The sequence below is a fragment of the Canis lupus genome, chromosome 23, assembly GCF_003254725.2.
Source record: "Canis lupus dingo isolate Sandy chromosome 23, ASM325472v2, whole genome shotgun sequence".
Classification (NCBI taxonomy): Eukaryota; Metazoa; Chordata; class Mammalia; order Carnivora; family Canidae; genus Canis; species Canis lupus.
Window position 1 is genome coordinate 7,042,745 of NC_064265.1, and position 19,537 is coordinate 7,062,281.

At 36.6% G+C, this 19,537-nt stretch overlaps 1 protein-coding gene across 35 annotated transcripts in view; it reads right to left on the bottom strand.

Annotated features, from left to right (window-relative positions):
• LRRFIP2 (LRR binding FLII interacting protein 2) overlaps positions 1 to 19,537 on the bottom strand; it is a 110,271-nt gene that overhangs the window by 22,458 nt on the left and 68,276 nt on the right. For 26 of the 35 annotated variants that reach the window (XM_025461336.3, XM_025461339.3, XM_025461335.3 and 23 more), the window contains 4 exons: positions 14,583 to 14,627; positions 13,121 to 13,237; positions 10,322 to 10,393; positions 4,135 to 4,305 (listed from right to left, as the gene is read on the bottom strand). In XM_025461336.3, coding sequence (XP_025317121.1) covers positions 4,135 to 4,305; positions 10,322 to 10,393; positions 13,121 to 13,237; positions 14,583 to 14,627 — 405 coding nt within the window. The remainder of the gene's footprint in view (positions 1 to 4,134; positions 4,306 to 10,321; positions 10,394 to 13,120; positions 13,238 to 14,582; positions 14,628 to 19,537) is intronic. The other 9 variants (XM_025461345.3, XM_025461357.3, XM_025461353.3 and 6 more) reach the window with 1 other exon arrangement.

Consider the following 19,537-nt stretch of genomic DNA (forward strand, 5'->3'; position numbering starts at 1 on the left):
TATAAGTAGTATAGCAGCAAAATAACAACCAACCAAAACAAAACAAAAAAACTTTTAACTATTTTCAGTAATTATGTCATTTGTGGCAACATTGGTATTGCTATTCTGAGCACTGTGGGATAGAGCAAAGAGAAGAGATTATAATGTAATTACTATCACCCTCAGTGACTTTGAGAACTGGCAGTGGGAAAACAGAGATATACATATGTAAAACAGAGGGTAAGGAAAAATGCTGGAATCCTAAACACGAACTAGAACTACCAGCATAAATTTATAATATATTTTGACTTTAAAACAAAAAAGTACCCCACATAAATATTTCCCCGATACATCCACTAAAGAGCCTTTATAAACAGTGATCATCTTAGTGGCAAGAGCTCTCTAGCACCCATACTGCTCCACTAAAGGAACGAAGGCTCCTTGGACAAACAGCTAATTCCAGATCTGGAGCAAGAAGTGTACCAGATGAGCCTGGAACACTTTCTTGTGCTAGATACCAAACAATTTATCAAAAAAAAAAAAAAAATTAGATTCATGTCGAAATCATTCAGAAATCAACCTGAAAACATTCATATTAAAGTTTGAACAATTTGAAAATCAAGAATAATAAAAGCTACAATGAATTCAAAATCATCAAATACTTGAATTCTTGACTTCATAATGATTTTTAAAAATTTTTTTTTTGTTTAAAGATTTTATTTATTTATGAGAGACACACACAGAGAGAAGCAGAGACACAGGCAGGGGGAAAAGCAGGTTTCATGCAGGGGCCCAATGTGAGACTTGATCCTGGGACTCCAGGGTCATCCCGGGCCAAAGGCAGACGCTCAACCACTAAGCCACCCAAGGCGTTCCCATAATGATATTTTAAAATATTTTTAAGTTGTATCTGATAAGTAACTTTTATCTAGAATATATAAACTCTTTACAACTCAATAATAAAAAGACAATCCAATTTAAAAAGAGGGGCACCTGAGTAGTTAGGTAGGTTAAGTGTCTGCCTTCCACTCAGGTCATGATCTCAGGGTCCTGGGATCCAGCCCCACATCAGGCTCCCTACTCACTCAGTGAGAAATCTGCTTCTCCCTTTCCCTCTGCCCCTCCCTCGCTTGTGCTCTCTCTCTCTCTCTCTAATAAATAAATAAAATCTTAAAAAAAAAAATAGGCAAATAAAAAAATAGGAAAAAGATCTGAATAGCTATTTCTCCAAGGAATATATGAAGCATATGAAAATCTACTGAAAATCATTAGTCATCAGGAAAATACAAATCAAAACCACAGCTGCTAGGAAGGCTGTAAAAAAAAAAAAAAAAAAAAAAAGTCAGACAATGACAAGTGTTGGTGAGGCTATGGTGAAATCAGAACTCACATACACTGCTGGTAGGAATGTGAAACGATGTAACCACTGTGGAAGATGGTCTGGCATTCCTCAAATGGTTCAACATAGAGTTGCCATATGACCCAGGAACCCCCTCCCAGGTACACACTTAACAGAAAAGACAACATACACAGACTTGTACACAAATGTTTACAGCAGCAGCATTCATCATAGCATGTGTATCATGTGTATCAACACACAAATGAACAAAATGTGGTATACCCATACAAAGGGATAGTACTAGACCATAAAAGATAGTGAAGTATCAACCCATACTACAATACGGATGAATGTCAAAAGTATTTAAGCTAGGGGTGCCTGGGTGGCTCAGTGGTTGAGCATCTGCATTTGGCTCAGGTCGTGATCTCAGGGTCCTGGGATCAAGTCCCACATCAGGCTCTCCACAGGGAGCCTGCTTCTCTCTCTGCCTACGTTTCTGCCTCAATCTCTCTGTGTCTCTCATGAATAAATAAAATATTAAAAAAAAACTAAGCTAAAATAAAAGAAGCAGGTCATCATATTGGTCATGATCTTGGGGTCCTGAGATCAATCAAGCCCCGAGTTGGGCTCCACACTCAGCATGGAGTCTGCTTATACCTCCCCCACTCTCTGCCCCTGCTCTTGCTCAGCCTCCTGCACTCCTGCATGTTCTCTATCTCCCATAAATAAACAAACAAACAAATGAATACATGAATAAATGAAATCTTTAAGAAAAAGAAAAAAGAAGAAGAGCTCAAAGAGAAGGTATACTAGAGAGACACTATTACAAGGTCTTCACCATTACGGTACCTGAAGTAGATTTACAAAGCATTTAAAAAGCTTATGATTCTTTAAGAAAAGCATAATTTTTTTTTAAGCATAATTTTTTTACATAAAAATTAAAAACCAGGGGCCCCTGGGTGGCTCAGTTGGTTAAGTTGAACCAGGTTGTGGGCTCAAGCCCTGCATTAGGCTTCCTGCTTAGCAGGGGGTCTTCTTCTTTCTCTTCCTTCCCCCAATCATGCGCACACGCGCGCTCTCTCTCTCTGCTCTCAAATAAATAAAATCTTTAAAAAAAAGTAAAAACCATAGCTCTATGTATACTAAGATATCTCTAGATATCAAAAGATGATAGAAGGAAAAAATAAAGTTGCCTAGTAAGTTAATCATAGAGATCTGCTTTTTTTTATTCTAAAAATGCTCAAGGGCATTTGAGAAGATAGAAAGATAACTCATTTTAGTACTGAACATTAAATACTTACCATGAGATTTTCTTCTAATCTACAAGAAACAAAGAGCCAGAAGTAGATATGAAAAATGCATGGAAAGGCAAAAAAGGAGTCCAAGGACTCTACATAAAGTATGACAGTTCAGAACTCAGAAACTGACCCTTGAGAAACAAGAAAAATCAGAGGAAACCACCTATGCCAACAAATCATAGCTTCAATGAGCCCTGTCATACAGTATGAAAATATCCAGAGGTCTCTTTTTCATTTATATAGACACAAGTCTTCTTATCCTAACATTTTTTTTAACAGACTTTATTTTTTAGAGCACTTTTAGGTTCATGCAGTTGAGTGGAAGTACAGAGTTCCTATAGACCCCTGCCCCCACATAGATAGAGCCTCTCCTACCTACTATCAACATCCTGCATCAGAGGGGTACATTTGTTACAAATGCTGAGCCTGCACTGACATATCACAATCACCCAAAGTCAATAGCTTACATTAGGGTTCCCTCTTGGTGTTGTATATTCTATGGGTTTTGACAAATGTATAATGTAACCACCAATATAGTATCATACAGAACAGTATCACTACCCTAAAAATTCTCTATATCTGCCTATTCATCATCCTTCTTTCCCCCCAAACTCATCAAACATTTCCAAGCACTTTTTAAACAAGACCAAAACAGACTGGAATGAGTATTTTCAGTCCTCAAGGGAAAAAAATTCCCATTAAAGTCTATAGTATTAATGCCAGTCCCTTTGAGATTAGATTAACAGCTTCTCTCCCTTCATGTTACTGATGTTTCTAACAACTTACCAATGCACATTTCCTAAGTTATTTTCTGGGCTTTTTACTTTTGCAATGTAGTCACAACTCATTTTTTTGACAGTATCCTTTTGTCCTCTGCTTAGACTGACATCAACACTTTAAAAGTCCAAATCCAATAAGAGAACCCAATTTGTTCTCTGAAGTTGTCAAAGGGCAAATCTGACCTTGGACAGTGGCTTTTATTTTCCATCTGCTCATTTTAACAATATAGCTTACAAACCTCTAAAGAAAACATCTGTTGACGTCTAATGCATGTCTCCATCCTGCTATTTTTAAATAACTGGTTAAAAACTTCTCTTCAATCTTTTAGAAAACAGATTATTTTGAAAAATGATAGAAAAGAAAACAATGAACTGTCTCACTCAAAGTCTTTGGAGCTTTGTAGCATTCCAACCCATTAAAACAGGAAGAAATTAGTAATTCACTATAATTGTTCCAATTAAGAGATAGAAAATAAAGATAAAACTTGAGTTGCATTCTAGCTTCAAAAAATGAAAGAGGTCATAAGATTTTCTTTAGGAAAATTAGATTTTATAAAAATGTAAAGAGGAAAATATTTTAAGACCTGACATCTCATATTGTGTCAACTTCCTTGGACCAGTTTCGACTGAAGCTTCAGTCCCAGGTATGCTGCACTCTTCCATCAAGCCCAGCACTTCTGAAAGATCAGGTTCTAATTTTCTGAACCAGGGAAAGGGATGATACAAGATGCACAATTACCTTTGATTTTTCTTCATTTTCTCTATAAAATTCTGCCATCTGTTCTTCCTGTTCTTCAATAACATCCTTGAGGGTGTCTACCTGGTAGATCAAATTATTCTTCTCATTGTCTAACTGTGCGTTGGAAACCATGGCTTTCTTGTATTTTTCTTCCACTTCGGACAAAGACTCCTAAATGAAAGTCACAGCCATCAGCCTAATATCTAAAATATGTTCACTGCTTATATGCAATATAACAGGAAATGTAGCACTGGCACAAACACATGAAGATGCACTTTTGCAAAATACAAGCAGTTGGGGAAACTCCTTGTTTAGTAACATGCACATGAAACAGAAGGATGGTAATAAGCCAATTATGCCACGATAAGAATTTTATATGCTCTCTGCTATCCAAGAAAACAAAATTAAGCACCAGTGTAGCCTCTAAAAGATGTGGTGGTATATAGACCACATCTATTAGTCATAAAATGAAGCATCATCAGTGTTTTCAGAAATGTTACTCTTGTTTTCAATAAACTGGTATTCAGAATGAATTGATACAACATAATATAGCCTCTCTTTACATAAGAAAACTCAATATTCATTTGAATTTTGCTACTTTCCAGACATCTGTTTTCAGTATTTTCCTGTTGTGCATAATAATGCTAATGTAAATGCATAAACATTTTTATAACAATTATTCAAATTATGGTCATTCTTAAATACATAAACAATACAAAAATTATTATAAAAAAAAGCAAAAAAAAAGCAAAATACCTAAAATTTTATAGAATTCAAAGTTTTCTGCTTAAAACAGCTTACAAGTCTATTTTTTAATATCAAATTTGGTAGATTATTACTATCTAGTAACAATTTTTAAGGTTAAAAAGAATATTTTACATAGAAAAAGTCATCACTTCTAGAAATAAATTTTAAAAATACTAATGTAAATGTTCAACAAACCAAGATCGAAGACACAAAACTGACAGTCCAGAACCCTTACATTTGTGATTAACTGACTTTTGATAAAGGTACTCTGACAACTCAATGGGAAAAGAATACTTTTTTCAACAAATGGCGCTGGGATAACAGGATATCCACATGCAAAAGAATAAAGTTGAACTCCTACATCACACCATACACGAAAATTAACTCAAAATGAATCAGAGACCTAAGTGTAAGAGCTAAAATTATAAAATTCTTCAAAGAAAACAGCACTAAATCTTCATTACCTTGGAGTAGACAGGAGTAGGTTTCCTAGATACAATACCAAAAGCACTATCAATGAAAGAAAAGACTTCATCAAAATGAAAAACTTCTGTGCTGGGCAGCCCGGGTGGCTCAGCGGTTTAGCGCCATCTTCAGCCCAGGGCGTAATCTGGAGACCGGGGATCCAGTCCCATGTCAGGCTGCATGGAGCCTGCTTCTCCCTCTGCCTTTGTCTCTGCCTCTCTCTCTCTCTCTCTCTCTCTTTCTGTGTGTGTATGTCTCATGAATAAATAAATATCTTTAAAAAAAAAAAAGACTTCTATGCTACAAACAATACCATCAAGAAAGTACCAAAAAAAAGATAGCCCATACAATGGGAGAGAATATTGGTAAATCTTATATCTGATTAGGTACCTGTATCCAAAACATATAAAGAACTCTTATAAGACCATAATAAAAAGACACATAATTCAATTTAAAAATGGGTAAGGATTTGATTAGATATTTCTCCAAATAGGATATGAAAATGGACAAGAAGCACAGGAAAATAGGCTTAACATCACTAGTAATTAGGGAAATGCACATCAAAACCACAATGAGGGGCACATGGGTGGTACAAACTGTTAAACTTCTGCCTTCGGTTCAGGTCCTGGGATCCAGCAAACTCCATGTTGGGCTCCCTGCTCAGCGGGGAGTCTGCTTCTCCCTCTCCCTCCCTCCTTCTCCCTCTCTCCCTGCTTGTGCTCTCTTTCTCAAATAAATAAAATATTAAAAACACCACCACAATGAGATACCACTTCAGACCTACTATAATGGCTATAATTTAAAAAAGAAAACCAGAAACCAGATTAACAAGTGTTGGTGAGGATGTGGAAAAACTAGAAGCCTCATACATTGCTGGGGAGAATGTAAAATAATGCATCTGCTTTGGAAAACAGTTTGATAATTCCTCAAAGTGTTTAAACATACTGTTACCATATGACCCAACAATTCTATTCCTTGGGAGCTATCTACGAGAAATAAAAAGGTATGTCCATACAAAAACTTGTACACAAATGTTCAGAGGAGTATTATTCATAACAGCCAAAAACTGGAAACAGTCCAAATGTCCATCAACTGACACATAAACAAAATGTGGGAAATCCATACACTGCAATATCACCAGTCGTGATAGATAGATAGATAGACAGATGATAGTTAAGGATGTTACAATATAGATAAATCTTGAAAACATTATACTAAATGAAAAGTCAATCACAAAAGCCTACATATTATATGATTCCATTTGTATGAAATGTCCAGAAAAGGCAAATCCACAGAGGCAGAGGCAGATTAGTGGTTACACAGGGCTGGGTGTGGAAGAGGAAGAGGAAGGGTGAGGAATGACTGCTAATTAGTACAGGGTTTCTTTCTGGGGTAATGAAAGCATTCTAAAATTGGGTTGTGGTGTTGGTTGTGCAACTCTGTGACTATGCTAAAAACCACTTGAATTGTGTACACTTTAAATGGGTAAATTTTTACAGTATGTGAGGTATACCTCAATAAGGATACATACACCGACACACGATAGCAATGCTTCACAAACGAGGGCTGTATAATATTTATACCAGGTTTGGGAACAAATATAACCCAAATAAAAAATATAAGCAAAATCAATTGTATAATGGTTTAAATATAGTAGGATCCTAATATAATACAGAGTTTAGAATGATTCTTAGAGGCTAATAGCATTAAAAAAAAAGTCTTCCTCACAGCTCAGTCCCACTGAAAATGGGGCATAACTAACTGCATGAACATCAGAATCCAAGATAGTTTAGCAATAGATGCAAAAATTCCATATTTAACAATAAATTTGACATAATAAAAAAAATTGACATAACATTTATGGCATGTACTCTTCCTTTAAACAACAGACCATGGAAGACAGTTTTAAATTTGCGTTAAGGTAGTTTTAATTATTTCAATCTAGCTATTAGGAAATAGTTTTACTTAAATGTGTCTAAGGCAGTGATTTTGCAAGTGTAGATTCTATACTACTAGCAACAGCTTTAGCTGGAAACTGGATAAACATGCAAATTTTCAACCCCATCCCAGACCCACTGAATGAGTAAATCTGGAAGTAGAGTCTAGCAATCTGTAACTTAACAAAACTCAAGTGGTTCTGCATGGAGGCTACAATGAGAAAAAGCACCTCCAAAGGCCAATGTCTCAGTATTCTTTTTTTTTTTTTTTTTTTTAAGATTTTATTTATTTGAGAGAGAGCCACAAGCAAGGGGAGTGGCAGAGGAAGAGGACAAACAGTGTAGAAAGCTCGCCACAGGGCTCCATCTCAGGACCCCAGGATCATGACCTGAGCCAAAGGCAGACATTTAACCAGCTGAGCCACACAGGAGTCCCCTAGTAACCTTTTTTAATAGGATACGGATACATTCACACAACCATGATTGATCACCAGACTATTTTCTTAAATTATTTTTCTCTCACTTAAAAAAGTCACTCCAAGGATATATATAAATATAACTCAATTATATGCTTATATATAAATATAAGCTCAATTATATGCTGACCATGAATTAAGAAAAGAAAGGTGGAGGGATGCCTAGGTGGCTCAGCAGGAAAGCGTCTGCCTTAGTCTGCCTTCGGCTCAGGGCATAATCCAGGTACAGGGATAGAGTCCCGCATCCGGCTCCCTGCAAGGAGCCTGCTTCTCCCTCTGTGTCTCTGCCTCTCTCTCTCTCTCTGTGTCGTTCATGAATAAATAAATAAGAGAGAGAGAGAGAGAGAAAGGGGAAGGAAGGAAGGAAGGAAGGAAGGAAGGAAGGAAGGAAGGAAGGAAGGAAGGAAGGAAGGAAGGAAGGGCGAGAGAGAGAGAGAGAGAGAGAGAGAGAGAGAAAGAAAGAAAGAAAGAAAGAAGAAAGAAAGAAAGAAAGAAAGAAAGAAAGAAAGAAAGAAAGAAAGAAAGAAAGAAAGAAAGAGAAAGAGAAAAAGAAAGGGAAAGGGAAAGGGAAAGGAAAGGAAAAAGGTGTGTAAGGGGTGGGAGAGAAGGATGGATGAAATAGATAAGGAGATCAAGAGTACACATATCATGATGAGCACTGAGTAATGTATAGAATTGTTGTATTATTATGTTGTGCGCCGAAAACTGATAGAGTATTGTATTTATACTTCAATAAAATAAATAAAATAGGTCTCTTCTAAATGAAAAAAATAAACTGGGTACACCACGGTATATCACAAAGTGATTTTTCTATTACTCTGGATATGCTTAAAACTGTTGTACTGAACATGGAGGGGCGCCTGGGTAGCTCAGTCAGTTAAGTGGTTGCTTTGGCTCCAGTTGTGATCTCAGGGTCCTGGGATGGAGCTGGCATGGGGCTCCTCCTCACCAAGGAGCCTGCTTCTCCCTCTGCCTCTGCTTCTCCCCTTGCTCGTGCTCTCTTTCTCTCTCTCAAATTAATAAATAAAATCTTAAAAAAAAAGAAAAAACTGTTGTACTTAACATGGATATATTTAATGTATTTCTTACAGGTTTTCTTAGCATGGTATCATTTATGCAAGGAACATTAAGTTTTGCTTTTTTCTCTTAAAAGGGATCTTGTAGTTGTTCAGTCTCAAATTTAATCTGTTCTCCTACATACTTCAAAGACTATAATAAATGGTAGATCTAAGATGTAAGAAAAAAAATTTTTTTAACATTTTAAATAAAATAAAAGGCAAGGAAGAATGCCTCTGAATCACTTGCTTTCCTGATAGATTATATTATATATGAGACTTCAATGAGTGTATTTATTTAATACATTGGATTTTTTTCCCTTGATCCAAGATATTTCCAAAAGTCTTATCTCTAAAATCTTAAAAGGGAATTAAATCCTGAAGATTAGAGCCATTAAGATTAACTGAGCACATCTGCATACTACCTTTGTAATTCTCCTATTGTTTACTGATAGCCACACACTGTCATCTCAGTGGCCTCACTTTGCAGGACTTCCTACACCCTTTTTGGTCCTGAGTCAGTAAGGGACAATAATCATCCACATGAAGTTTTTGACTGGTAACTGAGCTACCTACCTCACATCACACCAGGGAAGATGATGAAAGCCCTGCCCCATCAGGCCTATGGGCATATCCTGAGTCACTTTTCTGAATGGCTTATGATTTTAGAGGCCTGATGTGTATTTTCTATTTGAAATAGGGACATGTACGTGTTCAGAGAAACTTTAAGTTTCCTCATATTAGATTTGAACTTCATAATAAAACACGGGGAAGAGCAAGCACCAATGACAACCAAAAAGTCTGCCTCACATGGACACTTATATTGAAAACTGGTAGCAATCCTCACTTGGAAAAGATTTAGGCCCATCTAAATTTACCTCCCAAATTCTTTAAAGCACTGAATCTGTGTAATCCTTTTTGAGCTATAGTTTAAAAAAGAAAAGAAGAAGAAACAAAACAAAAACATAGGCGTCCTACCTCAGGGTCCTTCCTCTAAAAGGAATATTTATAATAATGCATTCTTAGATATCTTTCTCTTGCCTTTAATATTGACTGAATTTGGTAACAGAAATAGGCAATATTCTCTCATTTAGCATGGAAGAATGTTAAGGTCAAATTTTCTTTTTTTTTTTTTTTTTTTTTTTTTTAAGGTCAAATTTTCAATTTAAAAAAATATATATTTATTTGCAGAGTACTTTTTAAGAGTTTGCCCAATTTGATTTTGTATGGCTAAGACACAAGGGACATGCAAGTATTTTACAAAGTTTAAAAACTCTCAGGTGTAATATCTTTTACTGAATATTCCAAAAACTCTACCAAACATTTAGACATAAGCAGATACTGGAAGTTCACCTTTCCTACACATTGCAGGTTAAGCACATGCTTGAAAGACAAACACTGTTAGTAAAGCTATGTGCACTGGGGTTAACAGAACTTGTGAAACCACTGTTACCCAACCCTTCTGCGTACAGACAGCATGCTTGGGCTGCAGAATGGGCCCTGATACCTTTAGTTCTTTAAGCCCTTGCATGTATCTCCCTTCTACATCCTGTATCTGGTCCTTAAGGTCATAGATATCCTGCAGGACATAGGAATGAACCATTGCATAAAACCATGCACAAACATATCTTAAGTCTCAAAGAATTCAGATGAAAATGTGAATTATTTTTGTATATTCCAGACTAAAAGCAGAAAAATCAAAGTACACAGCATAACTGCCACTCTAAACCACAGAACAGGGCAAACAGGTCAGGTGATAGTGGGGCTGGAGAAGGTCTAGAGTAATCAATCTAAAAGTGTTAAATATTTCCTTAGTATTAAGGAGTTTTGAAACAGCATTAGCAAAGGGGGGTGTGGGACTGTATATGGAAAAAACTATATAAATTATAACAGTCTTAACATATAATTTTTAAAATTTTGTAAACATTTAAATAATTTTTAACATAATGCTTCACCTAGAACTAGTAAAATATGTAGCAAATTAATTATAAGCAGCATATTATACTGACTCATGCAGTTTTAAAAACTATAATAAATGGATATGAACAAAGTTGTCTTTCAATGACTTGCTTACCAACCACAATTAATTTGGGAGAAAGAAAATACAGGGAAGGAAGTTAAACACCTACATTTTAAACATTATGTCAAATGAGAAAGTCTATGCTGAGGATGCCATTTAAATGATGAGAAAAGAGCATCTGCTCCAAATGTTACCATAATCCTTAAAAGTAAAGCAGGTCAAATTTTAAATGGAAAATACAGTTTCCCTTATACCTGACCCTGTTATATACAATCTGTTCAGAATGCCTGATTTAGGGGGAAATGACTGCCACGGTTATTTTCCCTAAGTACAATTCTGCAATACAGGCAGGATCAATTCTCAAAGGCCAGTCACACACACACTTGCTGTATTATACTTCCCCTGCCCTCTTCATCCCTCCTTAGTAGGTCTGTCTGCTGGTTGATTCATTCAACAGGCACACACTGAAGGGCTACTAGGAGAAGGTGTGGATACAAAACTCTCATTTCCTTCAAGGAAGTCATTCTCTTAAAGAAGCAATACAAGGAAATGGCAAGCACAAGCTAAGTTGTGAGGCTGGAGGGCTTTGTCCTCCTGTGTCCTGTCCCCCTGAAGACGAGTTGATCTCATTCAATGCTGCACCCCCAGCACCTATGCCTGGTACATAGTAAGAGCTTGATAAATACTGATACTCTCAAAGTCATACCATGTCAGCCTGGCTCAGCTCTCCTTCTCGACTGCCACTGTCACTGCTGCAAATCTCTCCGCCCTCTACCCCCCAGCCCACTTATACAGGCTGCCCATTTCTAAGCTAGACTCCTGCACCTACCCACCTACAATCTGACTCAGGACCCCAGTCCCCACCTCCTCCTCACTGTGTCAGCAGCCCAGGACCTCCACATTTGGCGCCCCCCCCTCCAGCCGCACCCTGGCACCCACACAAGGCACCTGCTCCTCAGTCACCCTCTCCTTCCTCTGCCTTCCTGTTCCCTCTCTACTGGTTCAAGTCAAGGAATGAAAATAATAATCAAGCCAGCCTAAGAAAGAAAACAAAAGCCTTCTCTAAACCTCCTATCTCTATTGACCAATCAACTCCAGTATTCTCTTCAGAGCAAGTTTCTTGCATCTTTTTCCATCACAGTTTTGACTTCACACTATTCAACCACAGGGGACTGTTCCTTTCATCTCCAGTGCTTCCTCCAATCTGGAGTCACTCTTTAAGAGCACAAATCAGATACTCTTTTTAATATCCCACAGTTACCAGGAGAAAATAAAATGCCTTCTAGGCTACCATAAATGATGCTTTGTGGTCTGGCCCATGACTACTTCCCAGATCTGCCCCCTCACCTCCCTCTCCTCCTTACTTCTCATCCTACCCTCAGGCAATTGTGCTATACAAACAACCTTCTGGTTCTCTGAAGTTCTGAGAAAGCCTTTGCCTGATTCATTTGTTTTCGTCCTTCATACGTTAGCTCAGAGTACAACTCCTTTGGAAAGCCTTTTGTTACCTCTTCTTCTAGTCCAACACAGCTGACACTTCTCTGAATTCCCTTAATAACCCTGTTCTGGCTACTACATAGTATCACACAATGTGGTTGTACTGGTTTCTATCAGTTTGTCTTCCCTATGAAACAGTGAACTCCTGAAGTTCACGATGTGGTACATTGCCTAAATCTCTGGGGTCAAGGGCTCAATAAATGTTGAATCAATTAATGAATGCAATTTTTATTATTACCCTTCCCCCACTGCTCACAACAGACATTCAAATACATTTTCAAAGTCCTCATCTTTTAATAAAAAGGTTAATAAGAAGAATGAGGACTCAACCCTGGTACTTCTGTTATCCCCGGTATTACTACATCTATAATGAAAAATTGAGAGATAACCATATTCAAGTAGCCAGATAATACCATAATGGCTCAAAAGACTGACAATTCCTAGAGTCTGGTTCCTTGTATATCCACATTTTTTCCATTTAAAATATGGCCAATTATATCTGAATTACTTTTACATACATTAACAAGTTTTTTTTGGCATCTGTAAATTAGCAGAACTCATTCCAATATCATCAAATATTCAGGAAAGAGAACAGAAAAAAAAGAATTAACTAATCTCCTTCTTTAAGATGAGTCACATTCCTGAACTGTCTTTAACAATTTTTTTTTTAAAGAACTCATACTCCTTTTCTTTCTACTAAGTCACATTAAATGTTAATAGTCCCAGTATTCCGTATACAAAGAAGCCAAAAAAAGGTTTTTAAAAAGCAAACCAAAGACTGCGGTTTACCCGCAATTCACTTAATGAGGTGTCTGGATCTACTAAGCTGCTGGTGTCTCCGCTCCCTCGTCTGGATGAATTTCCACTCAGAGGGGTTGTTGCTGAGGCAGAATTCCGAGATGAAGGCTAGAGAAAGAGGAAGAAGACACATCTAAGTCTTGTTTCTTTCCAAATACATTCACTGTGGAAATTAAAACTGGGCTTGGGGTGGGGGTGTGAGGGAGACCTGTGTATGAGAAGGTGTGGACAGAGCAGACTGCTATGGGAAGGGGGGTATGCAGAGAAGGGCCCAGACATACTAAGCATAACTCTCTTTACTCCAATACTTTATTGGAATCTAGAATCCATAATAACAAAGGAAATAGTTTGTGTGCAAGTTGTTTCCTAAGTTTATCTTTGCTGTATCTTAAACAACACTGGGGTGAGCACATCAGATTAATCCAAAACAGTTCAGAACTTATAACTGGTATGCTAATTAGCAGTCCTTCTACTGAGTTCCCGAAGCTGCTTTAGAATCTTTTCTTTTCCTACTACTTTGATAGAGTTGGAAACAAAATCTGCAGCTCAAGCAAATTGTATCACTATGAATTTAGACTGCTATTCCCAGAGTTACTTTAAATGTTAGATTATGCTACTGGATTAACAAATGACACAGATCTATGCTGTTCAATATAGTAGCCATTAGCTACATGGGGCTACTGAGCATTTGACATATGGCTAGTCCAAACTGAGATTTTTTTTTAATTGTAAAATACAAACCAGATTTCAAAGGTTTACTATGGAAAAAAGAATGTAAAATATCTCATTAATAATTTTTCGCATTGATTACATTGAAATACTCTGGATATGAGTTAAATGAAATATATTATTTAAGTAAACTTTACCTGTTTCTTTTTACTGTTTTAATGAGGTTACTAGAAAATTTAAACTTACATATGCGGGGTACATTTGTGGCTTATGCTGTATCTCTACTGGACAGAACTGATATATCTTTTTTGGGTACCTCATGAAATTAATTCTGATAATTTCCCAAAGATGACTTTCTAAAAATATGTATAGAAGTTAGAGACTTTAACACAAAATAACTCCTAGAAAGGAGTTATTTTTAAAAAAAAAATTTTTTTAAGGGGGGAAAAAACCCTCAGAGTTTGTCTCCACCATTCCTAAAGACACTTAATTTTCAGTGTTTAATGGCTTCTTCTCAGGATCAAATTCTAGGGAATGAAAATCAAAAGAGCAGCCAAAAGTTTAAGAAGTGACATTCAAGGAAATAAAAATGCAGTGTCTTTTCTCTTCCCAATGCTTCACATGATTCAAGCTCAGAGGAATTTGGGGGGTCAAGAACAGGAAATAGATGAAGAAAGGAAGAGTAGCTCCACCAGTTCAAATGTAGTAAAATAATGAAATAGCAGTAGAAATTCAGTTTAATTGACCTTGAGAAACTAATTCCCTTAGGAATTTATATACTCACCCTTGTGTAATTTTCAGCATACTGTTTGTCAGATTTTTCATCCAACTAGAAAAGAACAGAGATAAAAATCAGGAAAAGATGCTTAGCATGCTGGGGTTTTTTTCAGAGGAAAAAAGAAGTGACCTCATTTTGAGTTCTCCAAGTTCAACCGATGTTTGGAACCTAAAAGTAAACATACTGAAAATGAAATACAAGTTGAGACACATAAGACAAAATGTCAAGAACTTTAATTCTTATCCTAAGGATGACATGCAGTAAGTAAGCTGTCCTTATGCAGAAGTTTAGAACTTAAAGATTTTCTTTTCATGGTATTTGAAACATGTTAAAGAAAATTTTATGTAAACTCGAGTTTTGGCATTGCAAAAGTTAACACACAAAAAAAATTTGTACGCATCAAAAGGAGAAGACTGATAAAACCAAAGGCCAAAACTTTATTATCTAAACATTATTAGGACAGGGACACATAGATAAGACCGGTACACTTAGCCAAAAAACTTCAGATTGGATTAAAGCATGTTAAATATATCATCAAGAAAGATTTCTACCACAGCTCTTAAGGATCCAGTTCTTTGGGTTTTTTGGTTTTTGCTTTTTTAAGCAATACACGCACACATGTCAAAAAGAAAAGAAAACAAACAAACAGCACAAAAGGGTACAACGAGGTAATAAGCCTCTCTTCCTACTATTTGACAACCAAACCTTCCAATTCTCAATCCAAGGGCAACCAGCCCCCGAGTCTTTAACAAATTCTAAACTAATGTCCCAAATATATTCTATATCCTCTTTTTCTCCTTACCAAGATTCAGGAATTAAAGAAATGACCTCATTTTTCTTCATGGCATTTATGACTCTCTGACTTCATGTTAATTTATTTATTGTCTGATTTCTTTCTCCGTAAGGTAAACTCTAGGTCTATATGTTCATTTCTGTATCCCTAACATCAAAAAGAACACCTGGCATGTAGAAGGACTTGAACTTGGTTGGACAAATGAGTCAATGAGTCATGCTCTACCATTTGTACTTATAAACTTTCTTCATTCACTTTAAGGGTAGCATCATGTCCTGTCATCTGGACACGCCATAACTGAGTTACCCTATCTTCTGCAGATAGGATTAGTGTTCCTTTCATAAAGAGAGGTACCTTATAGGTCTAATCCCAAATTCTGACTTTATGGCTGAGGAAAGAGAAATTCAGAGGTGAAAGATTTTCCTGAAAGTAGAACAACTACTAAATGTCAGGGTTGGGTCCATCATCTCTCAGTTTTGTGAATCTTAAACCCTGTATTCATATAACTTATATACTGTGTTCATATAATGTATATACTGGTCCAGTTACCATTAGAGGGAAAAAGTCACAGAGAGATTTAACTAAAGGAAAATATACCCAGACTCCAACTCCTAGACCAGCCCTCCTAGCCCAATCTAGGGGAAAAAATTTTGAAAACTTTCCTCGGTTAATTATTAAAACACAAAATGCCATTATTTCTGGCTCTATTCAGATCACTTCACTCTAACTTCCTCATATTTGAAAATTTTTCTGTTCTTTCATTGCCCACATTTATCATGTTCATTCTTCCCTCACAGTATTTATCCAATAAACAGTTTACAATTAAAGGTGTTTACTTTATCAGAAGTACTATATCAGTAATATAAATACTATCTTAGACTTTGATCTCTTTTTGCTACCTTTTACTGTAATAGTCATAAAAAGGAATTGATTTTAGTTAACTTCGATTTTTTTAATCACATATAAAATGTGTGAAAACAAACAAGCAATTGCAATAGTTTTTAATATTGGAAATTATTGTCGCAAAAAGGGATAAACTTCCACCACAGTTACACTAGTAAAACACATTGCCTGATATTTAAAGTGTTATTCTTCAGAATCAAAGAAATACCATATCTGAATAAAAATGCTGTATTTTCCCCCAGCTCTCTTTTTATTAGTTAAAGAGAAAAACAAGAAACCTTCAGAAACACTCTTCTAGGTCAATCTGAATATCTGAAATCCTGGCTTATATTCCCCTCTCAAAAAATGATCCCCCCCAAACCCACCCCTTTTTTTTAACAGTCACCTTGGAATGATCTTACATTTCGGAGGCTGCATCACTGAACTAGTCCATCGCAATGTTGATTCTATCTATTGGTTTCACTGTCTTCTGACAGATCCCAACTGTCGCAACCCAAACTGATCAAGTGCCAAACCTCAGGGATTGTTAAGGCAGCAGAAAATGCCAAGAGCAGCCATGCCGCAGTCCAGTCATTTGGGCTGCAGTGACTTGGCCAGAGACTCCAGGTCTGGCTTCTCAGATTGTGCTATATTATGTGCTGTCTTCCATTTAGACAAAAAGCTACTTGAAAACTGGTGTTCTAAAATAAAAGCCCCAATGCTTTCTCTAGCATCCCAGGAGGTCTACTATACAACTGCTCTGTAATGACAAGTTAATGTTCATAATGATGACCCAGAGACTGCTGGATACTAAAAGGCTTTTAAATGGAATAAAATTTAATCATGTTTAATATATTAAGGCACAAAATACAGAAAAATTGGCAAAAAGATGTATGCTTTCAACTGTAAGATGAATAAAGATGATCTAATGCAAAACATGGTAACCACAGCTAATTAAAAAAACCTGTGTATAAAAAACAATGGAAAAAATGAATATGTACTAATATATAAAACATTTATAAGATTAGTGAGTGAGAAATCAGAAAACAAAGGCTGTATAAACTATATTGTAACAATTCTATAAAACATGCAAATTAAACTGACAGAAAAATACCAGAGGTAAATCAAATTATTAAAAAAGAAAGTTGCTAATAAAAAAGTAGATTAAAAAAAAAAACCCAAAACAAAAAAACATTAAGCAAAGCTTTTTTTTCTTCCCCCCCCAAATATAGTCCTTGGGAGTTGGTCATTAATGTTAACTATAGCCTACTAGTCCCAAAAATTTCAAGTAAATATTATGTCATTGTATCCTTAAATAATTAAACAGGTAATTTTCCAATCAGGAAAAGGGTTTCTTTGATAGGTGGAACTTGGAAGTCAGCTAACAAGCTTGCAATATTTCATATTAGTATTAATGTGAAAAGGAGAGCATGGGCACCTGGGTGGCTCAGTGGGTTAAGCATTAGATTCTTACTTTTGGCTCAGGTCATGATCTCAGGGTTCTGAGATGGAGCCCCACTTCTGGCTCCCTGGCTCAGTGGGGAGTCTGCTGCAGATTCTCTCTCCCTCTCCCTCTCCCCACCCCACCAACCCCTGCTCAAGCATGCACTCTCTCTCAAATATATAAATCTTAAAAAAAAAAAAAAAGGGAAAAAAGAAAAGCATGGTGGTAGACTTCATATTCCAGTTTGAATGCTTAACAATTCAAAAGTAGCATTTACTTAAAGAATTTCAAATTATCAACCAGTAAACAAAATCTTAAATATAATCTTTCCCACATTTCAGTGATAAATGCCTTTGCCTTATTTATGTCTAGGTCTGAAAATACTTTGCTTTTGACATTAGAGACTATGGATTCTCTTTAAATCTAAACTCCTTGAGTATTTGTTGAAATGAGCACATGTGAGAAATATTTCTTAGAATACATATCTTGTCAAATGCTTTAAGCTCCTTATTTCTTTGTAAAAGAAAGATGTTTATTCTCGGATTAAAAGACCCTTTGAAAAAAAAAAAAAAAAGACCCTTTGAACCTCATTTCAGTATATGGCTACTTAGTTTGACAGATGATTTTACCTTACTAAAATGGTAAAATACAACTGAACCTTTTTGAATAGAAATAGAGCATTTTAGTTGTGAATACATTCTGATACTGTCATCTAAAAGTTGTTTAGAGAGGCACCTCTATGGCTCAGTCAGTTAAGCATTTGACTCTTGATTTCGGCTCAGGTCACGATCTCAGAATCATGAGATCAAGCCTCAGGTCAGGCCCTGTGCTAAATGAGAAGTCTGCTTAGAATCCTCTGTCTCGGGATCTCTGGGTGGCGCAGTGGCTTGGCGCCTGCCTTTGGCCCAGGGCGCGATCCTGGATATCTGGGATCGAATCCCACGTCGGGCTCCCGGTGCATGGAGCCTGCTTCTCCCTCTGCCTCTCTCTCTCTCTCTCTCTCTCTCTCTCTCTCTGTGACTATCCTAAATAAATAAAAATTTTAAAAAAATTTAAAAAAAGAATCCTCTCTCTCTCTCTCCCTCTATTCCCTCCCCTTGCACATGCATACAAACTCTCTCTCAAAAGAAAAAATAAAGATTTTTTTTAAAGTTTGTTTAGAAATAAAAACTTGTATCTTGTTCTATTTTTTTTTCTTAAACAATGCAGAAAGGGGCACCTGGGTGGCTTAGTGGTTGAGCATCTGCCTTTGGCTTGGGTCGTGATCCCGGGGTCTGGAATCGAGTCCAGCATCAGGCTCCCCACAGAGAGCCTGCTTCTCCCTCTGCTTATGTCTCTGCCTCTCTCTGTGTCTCTCATGAATAAATAAATCAAATCTTTTTTAAAAATATAAATAAATTTTAAAAAATTAAAAAACAATGCAGAAAAAAAGACCAGAGGCTAGAGCAATCATAAATAGTATTGCCAAATAAGGGCCTGATACACTTTTTCAGCACTCCTAGCTCAGAAGTTATAAATGGAGCAGACTGTACACATATATTTGATCCACAATGGGGAAGCCTGAAAGTTTCTTTTAAAATTGTGAATTCATTGTCAGCATTTTAAAATCAGGATCTTTCACATAAAAATGCAGATTTCCTAGATTATCATTTCAAAAGGTAGGAGGGATCTTATCAATATCAAGTCTACTTTTCATTGGTCTACAATGAGCTATATAGTTATCCTCTAAAAGAAATAGTATTAGGGATCCCTGAGTGGCTCAGTGGTTTGACGCCCGCCTTCGACCCAGGGCGTGATCCTGGAGTCCCAGGATCGAGTCCCACATCAGGCTCCCTGCATGGA